Below are 19101 nucleotides of genomic sequence, written 5' to 3' on the forward strand. Positions count from 1 at the left end.
CTGTCTGTCATGCCCTGCTCTCTGTCTCCTCACGCTTCGAGGTTGTGAGATTGTTACATCTTATTATATCTTATGCTACCTTATACTTCTAATCAAAGAATTGTTGAATCATTATACAGTACATATACAAGATAAATGATCACAATTATAATATAATAATATATTTATAATATTTCAAAATCAAATTGAGGCAAATCAAATCATGACCTTGCGAATCAGAATTGAACGAGTTGTAAAAATCAGTGACAATATCAGCCCTAATTAGAAAGTCCACTACACAGACTCGGTGGCACAATGCTGCAAAGCAAAATGCAATCTAGCTAACAGTGGGACATGGAGAATTTATAAACGACTTAATAAACTTTATAAAATGGGTGAAGAACCTTTCAGACCGGAATCTCACTGAACCTGAAAAGAAAGTATTAGCTAAAGGTCTCAATTTTGCCATTTCTCCGCAACATTCGCCCTAGTGATGGGTCGTTCGCGAACGAAATGGCTCTTAGAGCCGACTCTTTGACGTGAACGACGCGAGCCGGCTCCTTATCGCGAGCTGTCTCCTTATCGCGAGCCGTCACGTGGTTTGTTTTTTTTTTTTTTTCTTTCTCTCAGCCTCTCTCTCGCACTTTTTTTCCGCTTCACTCTGCACGCGAGCCTTGTGCTTTACGCTGGGCAGAGGGGGGAGGGGCGGTAGTTACACTCAGTAGCACAGGAACAGAGCCAGAGAGAGAGAAAGAGAGGCAGGGACAACAACATTAGAAAGGTATAGTAATCATCCACAACTATTTTCGGTTGCAGATGATAAAGGATTGAGAAAGTTTATTCATGCAGGTCCATATGACAGAGAATATGCATGTTCTTTTAGTTTTCATATTATAATTTATATTTAATTGTGTTGTGGTTTGCAGTGTTTTGTGTTCTTTTCACTTTAAATTTGTGAAAGGAAAAAGCTGAAAATTTAAATAGTTAAAACTTGAAATGTGAATAGTTGATTTTTGTATTAGATGATTTATTTATTACATTTTATGTGGAGTGAATAAATAAAAGTATATTTACGGTGGCCCCTAGAGACAAAGCACACACAAACTTCAAATCACGTACGAACTCTGAAGCATGTACAAACTCCAAAACACGTAAAAACACGTACAAACTCCAAAACACGTAAAAACACGTACAAACTCCGAAGCACGTAAAAACTCAGAAGCACATAAAAACTCAAAACACGTACAAAAAACAACAGAAGTGCTCCAGGATGCTGGGCGCAGTGTTGAGCCTTTGTTATCTTGTGGCTACACAAGCCAGCAAGTACCAATGACCGGATTTGGTGTGTGGTAATAACAGGTAAATGAACTTTTTTTTAAAATTATTTGAATATATATATGAGTGCCTGTGTATAAATACACAAACAATACACACATGCTTTCAATTGTGTAATTTAAGTGATCTAGTAGCTCTGCTTTGGAAGTTCAGTTCATGCTAGAAATGTGTTTTGGAGTTTGTACGTGTTTTGTCTCTAGGGGCCACCGCATATATTTATATATAAACATATATAAATAAAACCACTTGTTTTTACGTTAGTAATTCCTTTTGTGCATAATTTTATATTATTGTTAATAATAAATTAATTAAAGCAACAAAACAACCTGAAGAGCCGGTTCGGAGCCGAAAGAGCCGGCTCTTTTTAGTGAGCCGAACCGAAAGAGCCGGATCTCTAAAAAGAGCCGGAAATCCCATCACTAATTCGCCCATAGTGGACCTCATCACAGCCACAGAAACCGCCATATGGATTAATAAATCATCACAGACAGAAGCAGAGCAAATCAGGATGAAAGTCTCAGCCACCCTCTCCAGTGCCAAAGTCCCGCCGTCTAACCTCACATTACAAGAAAAGAAGGCCGTCGCTTCCCTGAGCAAAGACCACAACATCACTATATTACCAGCTGATAAGGGAAGATGCACCGTGGTCCTAAACACAACGGATTACCAGACAAAGATCACTACTCTCCTCAGTGACACCAGACACCAGCGATGGAGGATAAGAAAGACAGATGCAACAACATTGTCATCCCCTATGTAGCCGGTGTATCAGAGAAACTCAGGAGAGTTTTCTCCAAGCATGACATCCTGGTGCATTTCAGACCCAGCAACACGCTCAGACAGACACTGGTTCATCCCAAAGACAAAACTCCAAAACACAAACTTAACAATGTGGTGTATGCTGTGCAGTGCAGCGAGGAATGCCCAGACCTCTACATTGGAGAGACCAAACAGCCACTTCACAAGCGCATGGCACAACATAGAAGAGCCACCTCCACAGGACAAGACTCAGCAGTTCATCTGCATCTAGAAGACAAAGGTCACTCTTTCGAGGATGCCAACGTTCACATTTTGGACAGAGAGGACAGATGGTTTGAAAGAGGAGTGAAAGAAGCCATCTATGTCCACTGTGAGCGACCATCTTTGAACAGAGGCGGTGGTTTACAACACCAACTGTCTGCCATTTATAATCCAGTTTTGAGATCCCTTCCCAGACGCCTTAACGCCCACTCACATCCTGGGCCAGCTGACCTCAGGAAATCACATGATAGGGTGGGGCCAGGTTTCACAATGAGCTCACCCAAAACCCTGGCTGATTGTGACCCACACCCATTTTCACGCCTCGGCTCATGTGATTAGGTAGAGGATCATCAGGGGGGTCCTTTGTCCCTCTTTGGGGGGAAACTCCCACTAGGTTTAAATCTGGGACTCTCCACCATTTGACTCTAGAACTGAGGAAGCTTCTCGGATGAGAGGTGAAACGTCTTCAAGCAACTTAAACAAGTCCAGACGCTTTTCTTTCCAAGCTCCTTAGACTATGATGACCTGGATGACTGAGAATCTTCATATTGAAAACACCACAAGGACACAACCACACAGTGCATGACACAAAGCATCAGTGTAAAATCTGAAACAAATGCTTCATGGTGGATCTTTGCAGATTTTAAAACTGAATCACTCATTTGACCAGAAAAGTCTCAGAAAAGTAGGATAAGACAACAAAAATGGGGTGCAGATTTGTTTTTATTGAGCCTGTAAAACATCGCTATTACTTCAACAATAAAGTACATTTACATTTGTAACTAAACTTCAAATGGGCGAATCATCATTCCCATCATTTATGTTAACTCTCTTAATTTTCTTGAAAACTAGGAAATCAACAGTAAGAATTTAACATACTAAATGATTACATTCTTGCTTTTACAAGTAAATACATGAGAACACACTCTGAGCAGCATCAGATTTCTACGAGTGTTACTTTGTTTGAACGACCACTGTTGGTTGAGACATGAAACCAGTTGCAACTGGTTGTGCAGGCAGCATCATCACTCCTGGCTGAAAAGTTGGAATAGGCTGCATGTTGACAACAGTGTTATTCTGTATGTTGATGACAGTCGGGGTTTTCTTGCGATGCCTTAACTCACGATGCATCTGACACCAGGAGCACCACTCACAGAAACAGGAAATTGCAATGTCCTTACAGAGAGAGCCCTGCAGAAAGAGAGTACAAGCATTACAGATGTGGTGTAATTCAGGTGGAGGAGCAGGTCATCTACCAACCAGAAGTTTGGTAGATCAATCCCTGGCTCTTCTGGTCCACATGTCACAATATCCTTGCAGCAGATACTGAGTATGTGTGTGAATGTTTGACAAAAAAACATTTAGGCATAGTTGAAATCAAATATGGATGTTTTTGATTCAGTGAGTGAGACTTGTAATTCCCACTAAGGCTACGTTCACACTGCAGGTCTTGATGCTCAATTCAGATTTTTTGATCAAATCCGATTTTTTTGTCTGCTCATTCACACTACAAATAAAATGTGACAGCAAACGTGCTCCAGTGTGAACGCTCAAAGCGGCCCGCATGCGCAAAAGAAGACGTCACACACAACGCGCTCTGTTTAGACCCAGAGCAAAAAAATATTGTTTGACTGATGGCCCTTAATATAAAGACTTCGGATTGTACATTTTCCAATTTTTGCTTTAAGTTATTGTGTTATTTACATAATAATGTAAATAACCTAATAATTATCCTTATTGCTGTTTTAGAGAGGAGCGGTGCTTCAAAGGATAGTTGCAGATTTCTGTCAGAATCTGCAGATTATACAGTACAAATAAAATGTTCACGTTGTCTTCCCAAGAGTTTCGCTGGATGGCCAGGCAGCGTTCACGATGTCTTCTCCGGCGGTGATAATTGGCGTCTGTCTTGTGTCAGTGACGTAAAAGACGGATTTAATGCGACATGACCGTTCAAACAGCAGTCGCTTTCTAAAACATCGGATATGTATCGGATTCAGTACCGCATACGAAAGTGACCCAGGTCGAATTTGTTCAGTGTCATCATCTCACAGTTCATACCTTGATGCCATATCTGTTTCGCATGGCAGCTCTTACAGACAAAACTGCAGGAGGAACACAAACAGGTATCCCAAAGGCTGCTAATACACCAGAGCCACATATATCACATAAAGGGAGACAGTAGTTCTCTCCAAATCTTCCTGAAACGGTGCAGGCGAGGCAGGGGCCGCACCAGAATCCATAGCAACCTGAAAAACACAGAAACACGTCAATAAAGTGGTAACAAGTCTCAAAAGATGAAGACGATACAAATGAGAAAAAAACCTGTAGTCCTGAAAACACAAATACAATTTATGAGTCAATCAACTTTAACTGGCTTCTTACAAGTATGTGCATCCTCAAAGCAGTCACAAAGACCACTGTCCCAGTCTGTCAAGGGTTTCTCTGCCATTGTGTGCCAAGATGCTATAGGATTGCTCTGTGAAAGTAGAGGAGCGGGTAAACCAAAGTTAAAGAAATGCATCTGCAGAAAGAACCGTCTGTTGTGTAGGACATCTAGGCAGTAGATGATCAGATTAGATTCTGGAGCACCTTGTAGCGAAGCTTGTTCATCAGAAACCTTAAATTCTTAAAATATTTGTTCCAGCGATCGCTAAGATTAACTACGAAAAATAGAAAGAAGAACACTGTACTGTATGTTGGCTACAATTCAAATATATATACATGTAAAAAAAAAAGCTTTCTACCTCAGAAAATTACATAGTTCCTTCGATTAGAAGCAGCATCTTTTTATGGTTGAATAAACACAAACAAACTGAAACTATAGGCTCGGAGAAATGAAATGAAAAGTGCATTGTCTGTAATTCTTCAGTTAAATCTGATTTATACATCCTTGATTCCAAAGACTAAGATTGAGCTTTAAAAACGCAACAGCGTCAGACAGAAAAACACCAGAAACACCACGAGGTAAAACACTGACTTTGCTAAAACATCCAAGTTCATTTTAAACAGTCACGAGGTTGAGAGTACAGTTCAATATAACCTGACCTCTACACAAGACAGCTTACAGTCTGCAGCCCTGCATATAATTCACTTTTGCAGATAAACAGTTACCAATACAGAGAGTCAATAATAAACAGGAAAAAAAACACTCATCTCTTTCTAAGAATGTATCAATTTACATAAATTTACTTACATTTTATTCCCTCTGTCATCACATCTCCTACAGCGTTATACATCCAGTATTACACCGTGAACCATAAAGGAATCACACTAAACGATAGATGATGTAAAATTCATTGTAGAAAAGTGGAAGGTCTTACCTGGTCTTGCTGGACTCCCTGTGTGCACCTGTGATAAGGAATATAGGAAAGGATGTACCTTGTAATGGGAGTGGCTTAGAGTTGCCATTGGCTTGACACAAAAATGCTGCAAAACCTGAAACTATAGAAACAGAGAAAGGAAATCAAAAGATCATGCCCAGAAGTTCCTCTATATTTTTAATGAACTTTTCTCTTTGTGTTTTAAGTGCGTTCAAGTTCATTTTAAACATACAAACAAATGCAACATCTATATGTCTGTTGAAGATAAATGTCAAAAAACATACACATATAAATTTACTTTAAAACAAAGTTTCCTTTTATTGTTGTTGTGTTTCTTAAAAAAACAAACGGAAACTGCTGATAATAGTCATGATCATGTTCTAGTCTCAGGTGACTTAGATGTGACTGTTAACGTACACAGGTACGTTAAATTTTTCCAGATTTTTTTAGGGGTCTGATAGTTTGAATAAAGACATTTAGCTGTCATATCAAAAGCAGCGTCAGCTTTGTAATTCAAGTAGAGAATCAACAGTTTCTTTATTCATTCATGTATTTATGTCATGGTCCTGCGGCCATGACTCAGTGACTTTGTGTTTGTGTTCCTTATTGTTATTATTCTCTTTATTATTCTTGGGCTGTTTTGGGATGGTTTGTGTTTTGGGATTTTAGATACTGGGTTTTGGGTTTGTGCTCCCTCTATTGGTCCCTGGTGTTAGTGTTCCCCTGTCTCGTCAGGTTAATCAGGTCCAGCTGTGTCTCCCACCTGTGTGTGATTTCCCAGTGTCTCTTTGTGTACTTATAGTGTGTGTTTTCCTCTGCTCCTCGTCGCGTCGTCTGTGTTCATCCTCTGTGTTACCCTGCGTACTCTGCATTTCTCCGTGAATCCCCTGCGTGCTCTCCCTACTGTTCTCCCTTCATGTTCAGGTTTGCCACTCCCTTTGTGTAGTTTCTCCCAGTTTAGTTCATCCTTAGTTCTGTTTGCCATCTCCACTTTATGTTCAGTATTGTCAATAAATCACCTTCACATCTGAGTAAGTGCTGCATCTGAGTCCTCCTTTCCACTCTTCACACGGCCGCTACCCCGGACCGTGACAATTTATTTATTTTGAAATTTAGTGTTCCTTGATCTGGGACAAAGGAACACACACACACACACACACACACACACACACACACACATATATATATATATATAACACCCAGCACGCCCCTGCGGGCGGTTTATCCTTCAAGCTCGGGTCCTCTACCAGAGGCCTGGGAGCTTGAGGGTCCTGCGCAGTATCTTAGCTGTTCCCAGGACTGCGCTCTTCTGGACAGAGATCTCCGATGTTATTCCCGGGATCTGCTGGAGCCACTCGCCTAGCTTGGGAGTCACCGCACCTAGTGCTCCGATTACCACGGGGACCACCGTTACCTTCACCCTCCACATCCTCTCGAGCTCTTCTCTGAGCCCTTGGTATTTCTCCAGCTTCTCGTGTTCCTTCTTCCTGATATTGCTGTCATTCGGAACCGCTACATCGATCACTACGGCCGTCTTCTTCTGTTTGTCTACCACCACTATGTCCGGTTGGTTAGCCACCACCATTTTGTCCGTCTGTATCTGGAAGTCCCACAGGATCTTAGCTCGGTCATTCTCCACCACCCTTGGGGGCATCTCCCATTTTGACCTCGGGACTTCCAGGTTATACTCGGCACAGATGTTCCTGTACACTATGCCGGCCACTTGGTTATGGCGTTCCATGTATGCCTTGCCTGCTAGCATCTTGCACCCTGCTGTTATGTGCTGGATTGTCTCTGGGGCATCTTTACACAGCCTGCACCTGGGGTCTTGCCTGGTGTGATAGACCCCAGCCTCTATGGATCTTGTACTCAGAGCTTGTTCTTGTGCTGCCATGATTAGTGCCTCTGTGCTGTCTTTCAGTCCAGCTTTGTCCAGCCACTGGTAGGATTTCTGGATATCAGCCACCTCCTCTATCTGCCGGTGGTACATACCGTGCAGGGGCCTGTCCTTCCATGATGGTTCCTCGTCTCCCTCCTCTTTCTTGGGTTTCTGCTGCCTGAGGTATTCACTGAGCACTCGGTCAGTTGGGGCCATCTTCCCAATGTATTCTTGGATGTTCCTTGTCTCATCCTGGACTGTGGTGCTGACACTCACCAGTCCCCGGCCCCCTTCCTTCCGCTTAGCGTACAGCCTCAGGGTGCTGGACTTGGGGTGAAACCCTCCATGCATGGTCAGGAGCTTTCTTGTCTTTATGTCAGTGGCTTCTATCTCCTCCTTTGGCCAGCCTATTACCCCAGCAGGGTACCTGATCACGGGCAGGGCGTATGTGTTGATGGCCCGGATCTTGTTCTTACCATTCAGCTGACTCCTCAGGACTTGCCTGACCCTCTGCAGGTACTTGGTGGTTGCAGCCTTTCTAGCGGCCTCTTCATGGTTCCCATTTGCCTGCGGGATCCCCAGGTACTTGTAACTGTCCTCTATGTCTGCAATGTTGCCTTCTGGTAGTTCAATCCCCTCAGTTCTGACTACCTTCCCTCTCTTTGTTACCATCCGACTACACTTCTCCAGTCCGAACGACATTCCAATGTCATTGCTGTATAGCCTGGTAGTGTGGATCAGTGAATCGATGTCTCGTTCACTCTTGGCATACAGCTTGATGTCATCCATGTACAGGAGGTGGCTGACAACTGCTCCGTTCCATAGTCGGTATCCGTAGCCAGTCTTGTTAATGATCTCACTGAGGGGGTTCAGGCCTATGCAGAACAGCAGTGGGGACAGAGCATCTCCTTGGTAGATCCCGCACTTGATGGTGACTTGTGCTATGGGCTTGGAGTTGGCCTCTAGTGTTGTACGCCACATCCCCATTGAGTTCCTGATGAAGGCTCTTAGGGTCCCATTGATCTTGTACAATTCTAGGCATTCCAGTATCCAGCTGTGGGGCATTGAGTCATAGGCCTTCTTGTAATCAATCCAGGCAGTGCACAGGTTGGTCAGTCTGGTCTTGCAGTCTCGGCTGACTGTTCTGTCTGCCAGTAGCTGGTGTTTTGCGCCTCTGGTATTCTTGCCAATTCCTTTCTGTGTCCCACTCATGTATTGACCCATGTGCCTGTTCATCTTAGCCGATATGATGCCTGACAGGAGCTTCCATGTAGTACTGAGGCAGGTTATTGGTCGGTAGTTGGAGGGGACCGGTCCCTTCTTGGGGTCCTTGGGGATCAGGACCGTCCGGCCTTCAGTTAGCCATTCCGGGTGTCTCTCGTTAACTAGCAGCTGGTTCATTTGTGCTGCCAGACGCTCGTGGAGTGCAGTCAGCTTCTTCAGCCAGTAGGCGTGAACCATGTCGGGCCCTGGTGCTGTCCAACTCTTCATACTGGAGACCCTTTCTTGGATATCTGCCACTGTGATGGTTACTGGACCCTGTTCAGGGAGGTCGCTGTGGTCTGCCCTCAGATCCACTAGCCACTGAGCATTGCCGTTATGGGTTGCATCCTTCTCCCATATGCTCTTCCAGTATTGCTCTGTCTCCAGCCTTGGTGGTGCTGTTCTCTTATTGTTCCCTTGCCACTGAGAGTACACCTTTGCTGGTTCTGTGGAGAACAGCTGGTTTATTCTCCTGCCTTCTATCTCTCTGGTGTACCTCCTCAAGCGGCTGGCCAAGGCTGTGAGTCTTTGCTTGGCAGTTTCCAAGGCCTCAGGTATGGACAGCTTGCTGTATTTCTTAGGCACCTTATTTGTCGCACCTTTCTGCAACTCTGTTAGTTGGCTAACCTCCCTCCGTGCTACTTTGATCTTGCCCTCTAGCCTCCTTCTCCATGGAGGGTACTGCCCCTTGTGGCTGTTCAACTTGTAGCCAAGCATCTCACTGATCACTGCTGCCGTATTGTAGATCAGCTTGTTAGTGTCGGTAATCGTGGTTGTAGGTATTGCCCGTAGTGCTGCATTAACATCATCTAGCAGACCTTCTGAGGGTACTTCACGTAATCTTGGTAACCGGCTACGGGGGATCCAGGTTTCAAGCTTGGCCATGATCCTATTTTTCAGGTCAGTTCCTCTCGCACTCAACGATCCTTCTCCTATCGCACTTGGGGCTATGTACCCAATCTCGGGTGGGGGTGATGATATCTCCCCCCTGACCTGGCGTCCTGACTCCTCCTTGCCGTAGCATTTGTGTTGTACCTCGTCAATCTCTAGCTGTGAGAGCAGTCCCTTCTTTCGAATGTTGGAACACTGAGCTACTAGTTGTTTCGCCGTCATTGTGGATGTTGGGTATCGAAGAATCCATAGGTCCCTCATCCTATTCATGTAGCCCCTTCCGCCGGGGTTACTTGCGTAGTAGCATTCCAACAACGCCCTGTTTTCGTCCCTTGCCCACCGATGCCTTCTTGTTCCAGTAGCCCACTTTTCGTCAGGGTGCCCTGGTTCCTCAACACCTGACGCGGACCTTGTTGATCCGGGCGACGTCCGAGCCGGCATGCCTTCATATTTATCTGTCTCGCTCATGTCTGCGGTAGGCTTGCTTAGCATAGGGGGTCTAGCCTTAGGACCCTTACTGGATACAGACGCCCCAGGCAGGAATCGAACTTGCGATCCTCTGTTCCAAAGGCGTGTAGTTTAACCACTACGCTATCCAGCTGCTATATATATATATATATATATATATATATATATATATATATATATATGTGTGTATATATATATATATATATATATATATATATATATATATATATTTTTTAGGGGTGCAACGATATTCGTATCGATATTGAACCGTTCGATACAGTGCTTTCGGTTCGGTACGCATATGTATCGAACAATACAACATTTGTAATTTATTTTATCAACTTTCCTTCTGACGATGCTGTCTGTGTTGAGCGCTCAGTGAATCTGCGTTCGACTACTCCGCCTAGGGTCGACAGTGCAGCCTAGGCAGAGTAGTCGAACGCAGATTCACTGAGCGCTCAACACAGCATCGTCGGAAGGAAGAGCGCAGGGCAAGCTAGCGAGACAGAAGTTAAGCTCTCCTTGCAACATGGACCTCCCCCACCCTCATTCAGATCTGGCGTTTGGAATTATTTTGGTTTTCATGTGACGTATGACGCTGAAGGTAAGCGAGTCATGGACTAAAGTAAAACAGTATGTTGGATGTGCCATGCAATGCTCAATTACATGGGTGGGAGCTAGTGTGTTAGCGCAGTTAGCTCGTTAACGTGTTGGCCGCTTAGCCCCATGCACGGGGCGATCGGCGGTAGCTCGTTAACGGAGATTTGCCGTGTTGTGGCGTTAACGTCATTTCAACAAGATTAACCTGAAAGCACTAGTGGGAACACAACGAATATGACTGCACATTTACGCCGACATCATCCTAGTGCAAAGACAAAAACAACAAGCATGCTACTAACTTTAGCCGAGTCATTTAGACAGCTGTTTAATATGCTGCTGAGAATATAGCCCAGAAGAAGCGGATAGTATAGCTTTTATTTTGGAAAGAGACATTTCTCTGTAATAAACTCTCTTTTCCAAAGATGAGTGATTCCTCAATCAGATACAGGGCTCGCAATATCGCTAGCCCGACGTCCCGTTATATTTAAACATAACAAACCAAAAAAAGTTTGGGAACCACTGCATCAATTAATTATAATGTTTGTGTTTTTAAAATGTTATTTTATTGTCACAAAATAATGTGCGCTCTCCAATGAGATATAGTACTGTAAGTACTCTTCTAAGGACTTTTTACGACACTGTGGTGGAATGGCAGAGAGGGATGGGGAAACTCAACAAACTGGTCAGGAGGACCAGATCTGTCCTGGACTGTCCGCTGAAGTCCATCGAGCAGGTTGGAGTGGAGAGGATGTTGTCTAAGCTGACATCCATCGTGGACAATACCTCCCATCCCCTGCATGAGCACTGAGCTGCTCGTCCAGCAGTAGACTTTCACTCCCACAGTGTAGGAAGGAGCGCTAGCAGCTGTCAGACAACCAGCTTTTGGTTACTTACTCATCAGCTTGTTTGCCCCCCACACACACACACTCGTGTACATATCTCCGTACAATGTTTATACATATTTCTGTACATTGTTACCTGTATAACTTCAGTTGCTTATGTTTAATATGGACCACTTTTTTTCTTTCTTCTATATTTTATATTCCCCTTGCTGTAAGAGCAGTGTAACACCCAAACTTCTCATTCGCGGGACAATAAAGGTTTATTCTCTTCTATTGAGAGCGGCTATGCCTACATTACACCACAAGAGGGAGTATATCCTAAATGATCAGATCAAGTTGGAGTAAAGAGGCCAGGCCATTCACTGTTATACAAAAGTCTAGAGATTGTGTACAGAATGTGTAACAATGCGCGATTTCTGTACGTTTGCAGGTGGGCGACCGTGGCTCAGGGGGTTGGGAATCGCATCTGTAACCGGAAGGGCGCCGGTTCGATCCCTGGGCTCTCTGTCCTGGTCGTTGTGTCCCTGGGCAAGACACTTTACCCTACTTGCCTACTGGTGTTGGCCAGAGGGGCGATGGCGCGATATGGCAGCCTCGCTTCTGTCAGTCTGCCCCAGGGCAGCTGTGGCTACAACTGTAGCTTGCCTCCACCAGTGTGTGAATGTGAGAGTGAATGAATAGTGGTATTGTAAAGCGCTTTGGGTGCCTTGAAAAGCGCTATATAAATCCAATCCATTATAAGCAAGCATAAAATAGTCCAGTTGACCTTGGTGTAAGGTTACGTCCATAGGGTGTTTATAGTGCATTTATGGGGGGCATCAGTGTAGATTAGCAATGGTAATAATTATCAGCAGGTAAAGCTAATTCACCTGTCATTTTACCTACCTTGTGGCTGTGGCAGTTTTATTTGTGTACCTAGGTGTAATCACAGTGACACAAGACTCTGAATCACAGTAATCTAGTGGTTATCAGTTTATTTTTGTTCTGCTGTAAGTGTTTGTTGTTCTGAGTTTGAAACCGGTCAGGCCACTCACTGTCACACAATGTATACAACAACACTCTAGAGACTGTGTACAAAATGTGTAATGATGCATTATGTCTGTATATTTGCAGATCATACTGTAATTGTGGACTCATTTTAATCCAACATTGCCGTTGTTCTCCTCTGAAGATCTGCTCTCAGCTGGAAGCCCACCAAGCCAACCATGTTCATGGGTGCATCCGTGACTTTTTACAGAAAGACAAGCATTGCTTCCTTGCTTGTCATGACATCATAGATTCATATGGTGGGATTAAACAGATCTCAAGTAATCATGAAAATCATAGCATCACGGACAAATTGATATTCATGATCTCTTAGACAAGTATTGAAATAGAACATTTCCATTTAGGTATTTTTCACATTTGCATAACATTACAACAACATTACCCGTGACTGTGGGCTGATCTTGTTTACAGCATGTTTTGTTTTTCATGTAACAGGACTTTTGGGTTAGATGGATTTAGTTTGAGATACTTTTACATATACAAAGTTAGTATGTCTAAAAAAGTTACAGATTCACACAGAGATTTAAGAACTTAGTAGAGTTCACTTTTATTTTTGTAGATGTGTTTGAGGGTCATTGATCTCAGTTTCTCAATTGTCATGATCATCATTATTGTAGCATTAAAATAATTAACTTACATGTCACGAGCTAGCTCAGAGAGGCAATGAAAACCATGCATATATAAAACATACGATGCTTGTCTTGAGTGTATCACAGCAGAAATCCTTAGAGGGAAAAGAAAGGTCAAAAGCAAGACCATCATAACCAAATATCAATTAGTTTGGTGAGACCAAACATAACAGATCTTAGAGGACAGATCACACCAACGAGGAGCAACCTCAGCACGAAGCCATAACAAACTCTCAATTTTTCCCAGTGGGTGTAGGCTGCATGTTGACGACACGGGTGCCGTGTTTGCGAATTTTTAACTCGCGATGCAACTGGCACCAGGTGCACCACACACAGACACAGGAAGTGGCGATGTCCTTACAGATAGAGCCCTGTAGAGAAATATTCTGTAACTATACTCATTTTACTACTTGTACCATTTCTTAGTTAGTAATTTACCAGTGGGAGCCTAAAAAATATCTGTCAGAATAATATTTTTATTAGTAAGTGTTATAGGGTTTTACCTGGATGCCATATTTGTGTCGAACGCCAACCCTCAGACCCAAGGCAGCAGGAGGCACAAACAGTGGTATCCCAAAGGCTGATAACACAGCGGGGCTGCAGATGTCACATAATGGGAGACAGCGGTTCTCTTCAAACATTCCTGCAACGGTACAGGCGAGGCAAGGGCAACACCAGAAACCATAGCAGCCTGGAAACAATATTTATGTTTATTTATGTTTTAGTACATTATCTAAATGCAGCATATGATGATAAAAGGGAAATATAAATAAAAAAATTCTTTGGTTGCTTACAAGATTTTATGTCGTCACAACAGCCAAAGAGGTCAGTATTCCAGTTGGCTGTCATTGTTGTTGACTGGTTACTGTACCTGTTAATACATGGAAATCAGTACCAAGCAAGAACACCTAATGCAAAACTTTCACGTTTAGCACATATTCCTCATTAAGAGGCTGATTTAACAAGACAAAGAACAAGTTTTGTTTTCTAAATGTCATGTGACTTCCCTCACACCCAGGTAGCTGCCCCTCTCTGAGCCCAGCTCTGCTGGAGGTTTCTTGGTAAAAGGGAGTTTTTCTCCCCCTATGCTTGCTCACAGGGGGTGATCTGATTGTTGGGGTTTTCTCTCTATTATTCTAGGGTCGTTTGCTTTACAGTACAAAACACTTTGAAGCAAATGCTCTTGCTATATAAATAAAATTGAATTGAACTGAATTGAACATCAAAAGGTATCTAATGTACACTAAGTGAATATGTTTGCAAGTTAAAAAGGAGTAGGAAGAATAGAAGGATTACTGGGATGGCACTGGACCATAGGCAAATCCCTATAAAAAAAAACTTTAAATCCCAGCTTGACAGCTATTTCATTTGTATGAAGACCAAATATTTATGACCTCATGGTATTGCATACAATAAATGCAACTTTGACTGTGTTGTTTTGATGAGTGATATCTAAGTGTTGCACACTCAGAGAGACATGACTTCACTCTCTTTATTCTCCTCACTTCAGGTTTGGAGTTTACAGGCAGCATAGCATATCATCACCAAACAATGCTCTCAAACACTGTTTTTTCTTCTTCTGCGCTTACTGATGACATCACAACTCTGAACTCTGACCTCCTAGAATTAGTGAACTAAAATAATTCAGCCCTCCATCCATCCATCCATCCATCCATCCATTTTCTTCCATTTATCCGAGGCCGGATCGTGGGGGCAGCAGCCCAAGCAGAGAAGCCCAGACCTCCCTCTCCCCAGCCACCTCCTCCAGCTGTCCAGGGGAACACCAATGCGTTCCCAGGCCAGCCGAGAGATATAATCTCTCCAGCATGTCCTGGGTCTGCCCCGGGGCCTCCTCCCAGTGGGACATGCTCAGAACACCTCACCCAGGAGGCATCCTTGTCAGATGCCCGAACCACCTCAACTAGTTCCTTTCGATGTGGAGGAGTAGCGGCTCTACTCTGAGCCCCTCCCGGATGGCCAAACTTCTCACCCTATCTCTAAGGGAATCGCTACCTTATCGTGGTGGAGGGGTTTGTGTGTCTCAGGGGTCCCAGGGGCTATGTTGTCTGGGGGCTTCTGCCCCCCTGATAGGGTCTCCCATGGCAAATTGGTCCTGGGTGAGGGACCAGACAAAGAGCGATTCAGAAGACCCCTATGACAAGACCATCGAGGGAACAGTTCACCCTGCCTGGGATAGGGTTACTGGGGCCCCACCCTGGAGCCAGGCCTGGGGACGGTGCCCGAGGGTGAGCGTCAGGTGGCCAGGCATTAGTCCATGGAGCCGGCTGGGCACAGCCAGAAAAGGGGACATGGGCCCATCCTCCTGCAGGCCCACCACCCACAGGAGGTGCCATAGGGGTCGGGTGCACTGTGAGCCGGGCGGCAAGCCAGGAGCGGAGGTCCTGGTGGACCGATCCTGGCTACCAAGACTAAAATAATTCCCTGAAACTTTTTTCCAAAAATAAAACACAATTAAATCAGCGTATTTAGAGATTTCCCCAAAGATTACGAAAATGTCTGTTTTATAACCTCTCTTAAAACGCAACAAAGGCAGTGCAATCAGTAAATGGATTTGTTAACAGCAACATTGGGTAGTGTTAAGCTGTGTGTATGAAATTTGTTACCATGTTGTTAACCACACCTAAGCAATGCACTTACCTGGAAGCCACTACCACACAGTTGTATCAAGAACAAGGGCGAGGTAGCTCAGTGTGGGAAAAGTAAATTACACGATTGTGCAATCCCACTTGGAGGAAAAACACAACACTAGTTGTTTGACTGATGAATGATTTACAGAGCTGAGTTAGAATTGTATGCACTTTAAAAAGATAACTTTTACAGAAGGAGAAAAAAAGACACAAACTCGACGCAGTGCCACGTGCATCAGTTACAAAACATTAGTTAGAAATAATAAACATGTTTTTAAAATACTCAGTGACCATAAATGTTTGTTAAAAGACCAGAATGATTACATTAGTTTACATCTTTCAGGTGAAAGCCAGAACAGATCAGTTTTATGTTAGATCTGCAAGCTTTTGTAGACGTTTACAAGTCATCTTCCAAATGTAGCTTTTTACACCTCAGAAAATATATATTTTTAAAATACGATAAAAATGATTTCTTCTCTGTTCTAGCTGTTTGATATAATCTCACACCTCTCACTGTTTTGATTATAAATTTCCATTTTTACTAGCAACCAAAAAATCTTACCTGTTAAAGCTGGAAGTCTTGTTGTGAAGTCAGGAAGCTTTGAGAGAACATGCTGCATGTGCACCGTGCATTACTCAGATACCTCGGAAAAAAATGCAGCCGAACCAGAACTATTACACATAAAAAAAGGTTAAAACAACAACGTGCACTGAGGTGTGGCAAACCTGTTGACCACATCGCTGTAAACACAGTCAGTGTGCTTCTTTTGGATGGCCAAACCTCAATTTCCATTTTTTTTTTTTAATTTAACAACAGGCGTGTTGTTAAAGAAATCACAATAATGTGATTGATATTGTCATGCTGATGTTTTTTCATTGTCATCATTTGGTTAATGGTACGTGATGTGCAAAGTGGTCATCAGTCAGTTGGATGATTGAAACCAAAATGTAATTTAACAAATGTATTAGCCTTAAAAAAATTAAAAAAATAATCTGCCAAAATTATTTAAACGTCTGATCTCTCTTTTAAAGATTTCTTTTAGGTTTTTTAGCCTTTATTGTAGCCTTTATTCTGCTTAGTTTGACTGCCAAACACTGACTGACGTTTATGTGCAATTTTTCAAACTGCACACATGTCTTTGCAGTTTTCTTGTTTTCTTTAAGATCGTTATTTGATATGTTTTTCCACAAAAATGACTCACATTTTCCTCACACTCAACCTTAATCCAGTTTTGCAAACTGAGGTCATCTGATGATGTAAGTACATTTTGAGTTTCACCAGCAGATGTTAAAAATGAATGTCTGGAAATGGGTAAAAGTTCAGTCGAAAAAGATTTAAGAATTGTGAATTTTCCCTTTTCTAAATATTTTTAATAATATTATTTAAATTCAATAAGAAATTCAATAAGGTTTTATTTATATAGCACCACATTAAAGTTTTCCTTTGGCTTTTTATATTGTAAAGACCTTACAATATGAAATAGACGAGCCACATGATCAAACGAACCTTTAAGCACAGCACTTGGTGGGAAGGAGGAACTCGATTTTAACAGGAAGGACCTTTAGCTGTCCTATAGGCTCAGGGTGGGGCAGCTAGCATCCAGCTTGACCAGTATAGAGGTGAGAGACGAGAGAAAAGGACCGCTTAGAGAGATCTTGGATAAAACGCAGACTGTGGCAGCAGACAAACATTGCCATGCAGCGGTGGTGTGAATAAACGCACTGGGAGAGAAAAGAGGGGAAGACATTTTCAGTGCATCATGGGAAGTCAACCAGCAGCGCGAACCTACAGCAGAACAACTAAAGGATGGTTCAGGGTTATCTGATTCAGCCCAACAACTATAAGTTTTATAAAAAAGAAAAGGTTGGGATGTTTGTCCTGGACATTTGTTTAATGTGACAGATGGCAAAAGTGTTGCCCAGAGGTGCAGCTCGTTGTAAATGTTGAGCACACCCTCTGAATGCTCTAAAGAGAGCTCCACAGTCTCTAAATATGATGAAAATGAGTGCTTGAATGATTAAAGGCAAGTAAAACTCTTTTCTCCCCCTGAAGGGAGTGAGTATGTAATTGGTTTCATTTGTTTAGTTTTTTTTGTCTGTCTGTCCATCTGTCGAGTCACCACAGTTTTCAAAGTATGTTCAAATTTTATGTGAGGGTAGATACTAAGAACAGCACAGGCAATTTCTTTTTGCCCAAAATCAGTGAAAACTTTATATTACTCACAATTTTTTGTGAAGCATTTTCAAACTTCAAAGTATACTAGGCCTTGGGGGACACAAGTACCTAGTGTGGCTAAGCATCTGACCTTGAGCTTCAAATTTCAAGAGAATCTCAAGGTTTCCTTTTAGCTTATATAAGCCAAAATCTGCTCCATACAAATGGTTAAAAATTATAAACTACACCTTATGTATAGGTACAAAGTCAGGGTCATAAAATTTAGGATAAAGCTTTAGTTTCCAAAGGATCATATCCAAACTTTTAAATGATATATTAGTTATTAGGGGTTATAAGAACTTTCTTTGAGCTCTTTGAAACATTTTTTTTCAATACACATTAAATGAGTTCACAATGACACAAAAAGATGAATACACTACACCAGATTTCCATCTCAGTATAAACGTCAGTGTTTTTGTGTAGCCCTTGCCCTTCGGGGCTCTCTAAGGGCTCCTGTTGTTTTTTGCAGTTACTCTTCTTTAAATGTAAATTCTGAGTTTGTCATGTTTGTCATGTATAATTAGAATCTTATAAGAATCTTAAAATCAGTACGATAATGTACAGTGTAAAGCCTGAGTGATGTGTTCATACATACTAACACCTGTTAAAAGACAAGTGTTAGACTAACTGCAAACGCTGGAGAGAAGGCTGTTTAAATAGAGAGATGTGCAGTAGTCCAGGCTAGAGGTGATGGACGCATGAATGAGTTTTTCTAGGTCTTTAGGAGGAAAATAAGGCTTCATTTTGGCAATTTCATGTAACTGATAAAAACTTTGGACACTTGCTTCTCACTTGCAGTATACCTTACTCCTTTACTAGATTTAAAAAGCAAGTTTATTTATTTAGTCAATTTAATTTTGGTGATAATAACTTTCACAGGATTTTATACAAAATGGTATCTTAAACAGAATTTTGAGAAATACAGAACTAATATTTTTGAGTCTTGGTTCCTGTTTTGATTTAAT

At 42.5% G+C, this 19101-nt stretch overlaps 1 protein-coding gene across 3 annotated transcripts; it reads right to left on the minus strand.

The window, feature by feature from the left end:
- Positions 1-3074: 3074 nt before the first annotated feature.
- On the minus strand, positions 3075-5647 carry LOC308399337 (placenta-specific gene 8 protein-like). Of its 3 annotated transcripts, none has more exons than XM_080886559.1 (4): positions 5528-5647; positions 4717-4810; positions 4393-4580; positions 3075-3525 (listed from the first exon to the last, which is right to left on the minus strand). In XM_080886559.1, exons 2-4 carry the CDS (start codon positions 4781-4783, stop codon positions 3289-3291), a joined length of 492 nt encoding a protein of 163 aa, XP_080742685.1. In that variant the 5' UTR covers positions 4784-4810; positions 5528-5647; the 3' UTR covers positions 3075-3288. The 3 variants fall into 3 exon arrangements, with proteins under 3 accessions (XP_080742685.1, XP_080742684.1, XP_080742683.1); XM_080886558.1 differs by lacking the exon at positions 5528-5647 and adding an exon at positions 4924-4990; XM_080886557.1 differs by lacking the exon at positions 5528-5647 and having other exon boundaries at positions 4717-4874.
- Between the last annotated feature and the right edge of the window lie 13454 nt (positions 5648-19101).

This window comes from Rhamphochromis sp. 'chilingali' (assembly GCF_963969265.1).
Source record: "Rhamphochromis sp. 'chilingali' genome assembly, chromosome: 7".
Lineage (NCBI taxonomy): Eukaryota > Metazoa > Chordata > Actinopteri > Cichliformes > Cichlidae > Rhamphochromis > Rhamphochromis sp. 'chilingali'.

What these genes read in the sequence shown, in the direction of transcription:
- LOC308399337 (XM_080886557.1), bottom strand. Translation starts at nt 4,855, where the DNA reads ATGCATTTCTTTAACTTTGGTTTACCCGCTCCTCTACTTTCACAGAGC. An exon ending in CTTTGAGGATGCACATACTT is followed by an intron (nt 4,581 to 4,716) that starts GTAAGAAGCCAG and finishes TGTGTTTTTCAG; the next exon opens with GTTGCTATGGATTCTGGTGC. An exon ending in GAAACAGATATGGCATCAAG is followed by an intron (nt 3,526 to 4,392) that starts GTATGAACTGTG and finishes CTCTTTCTGCAG; the next exon opens with GGCTCTCTCTGTAAGGACAT.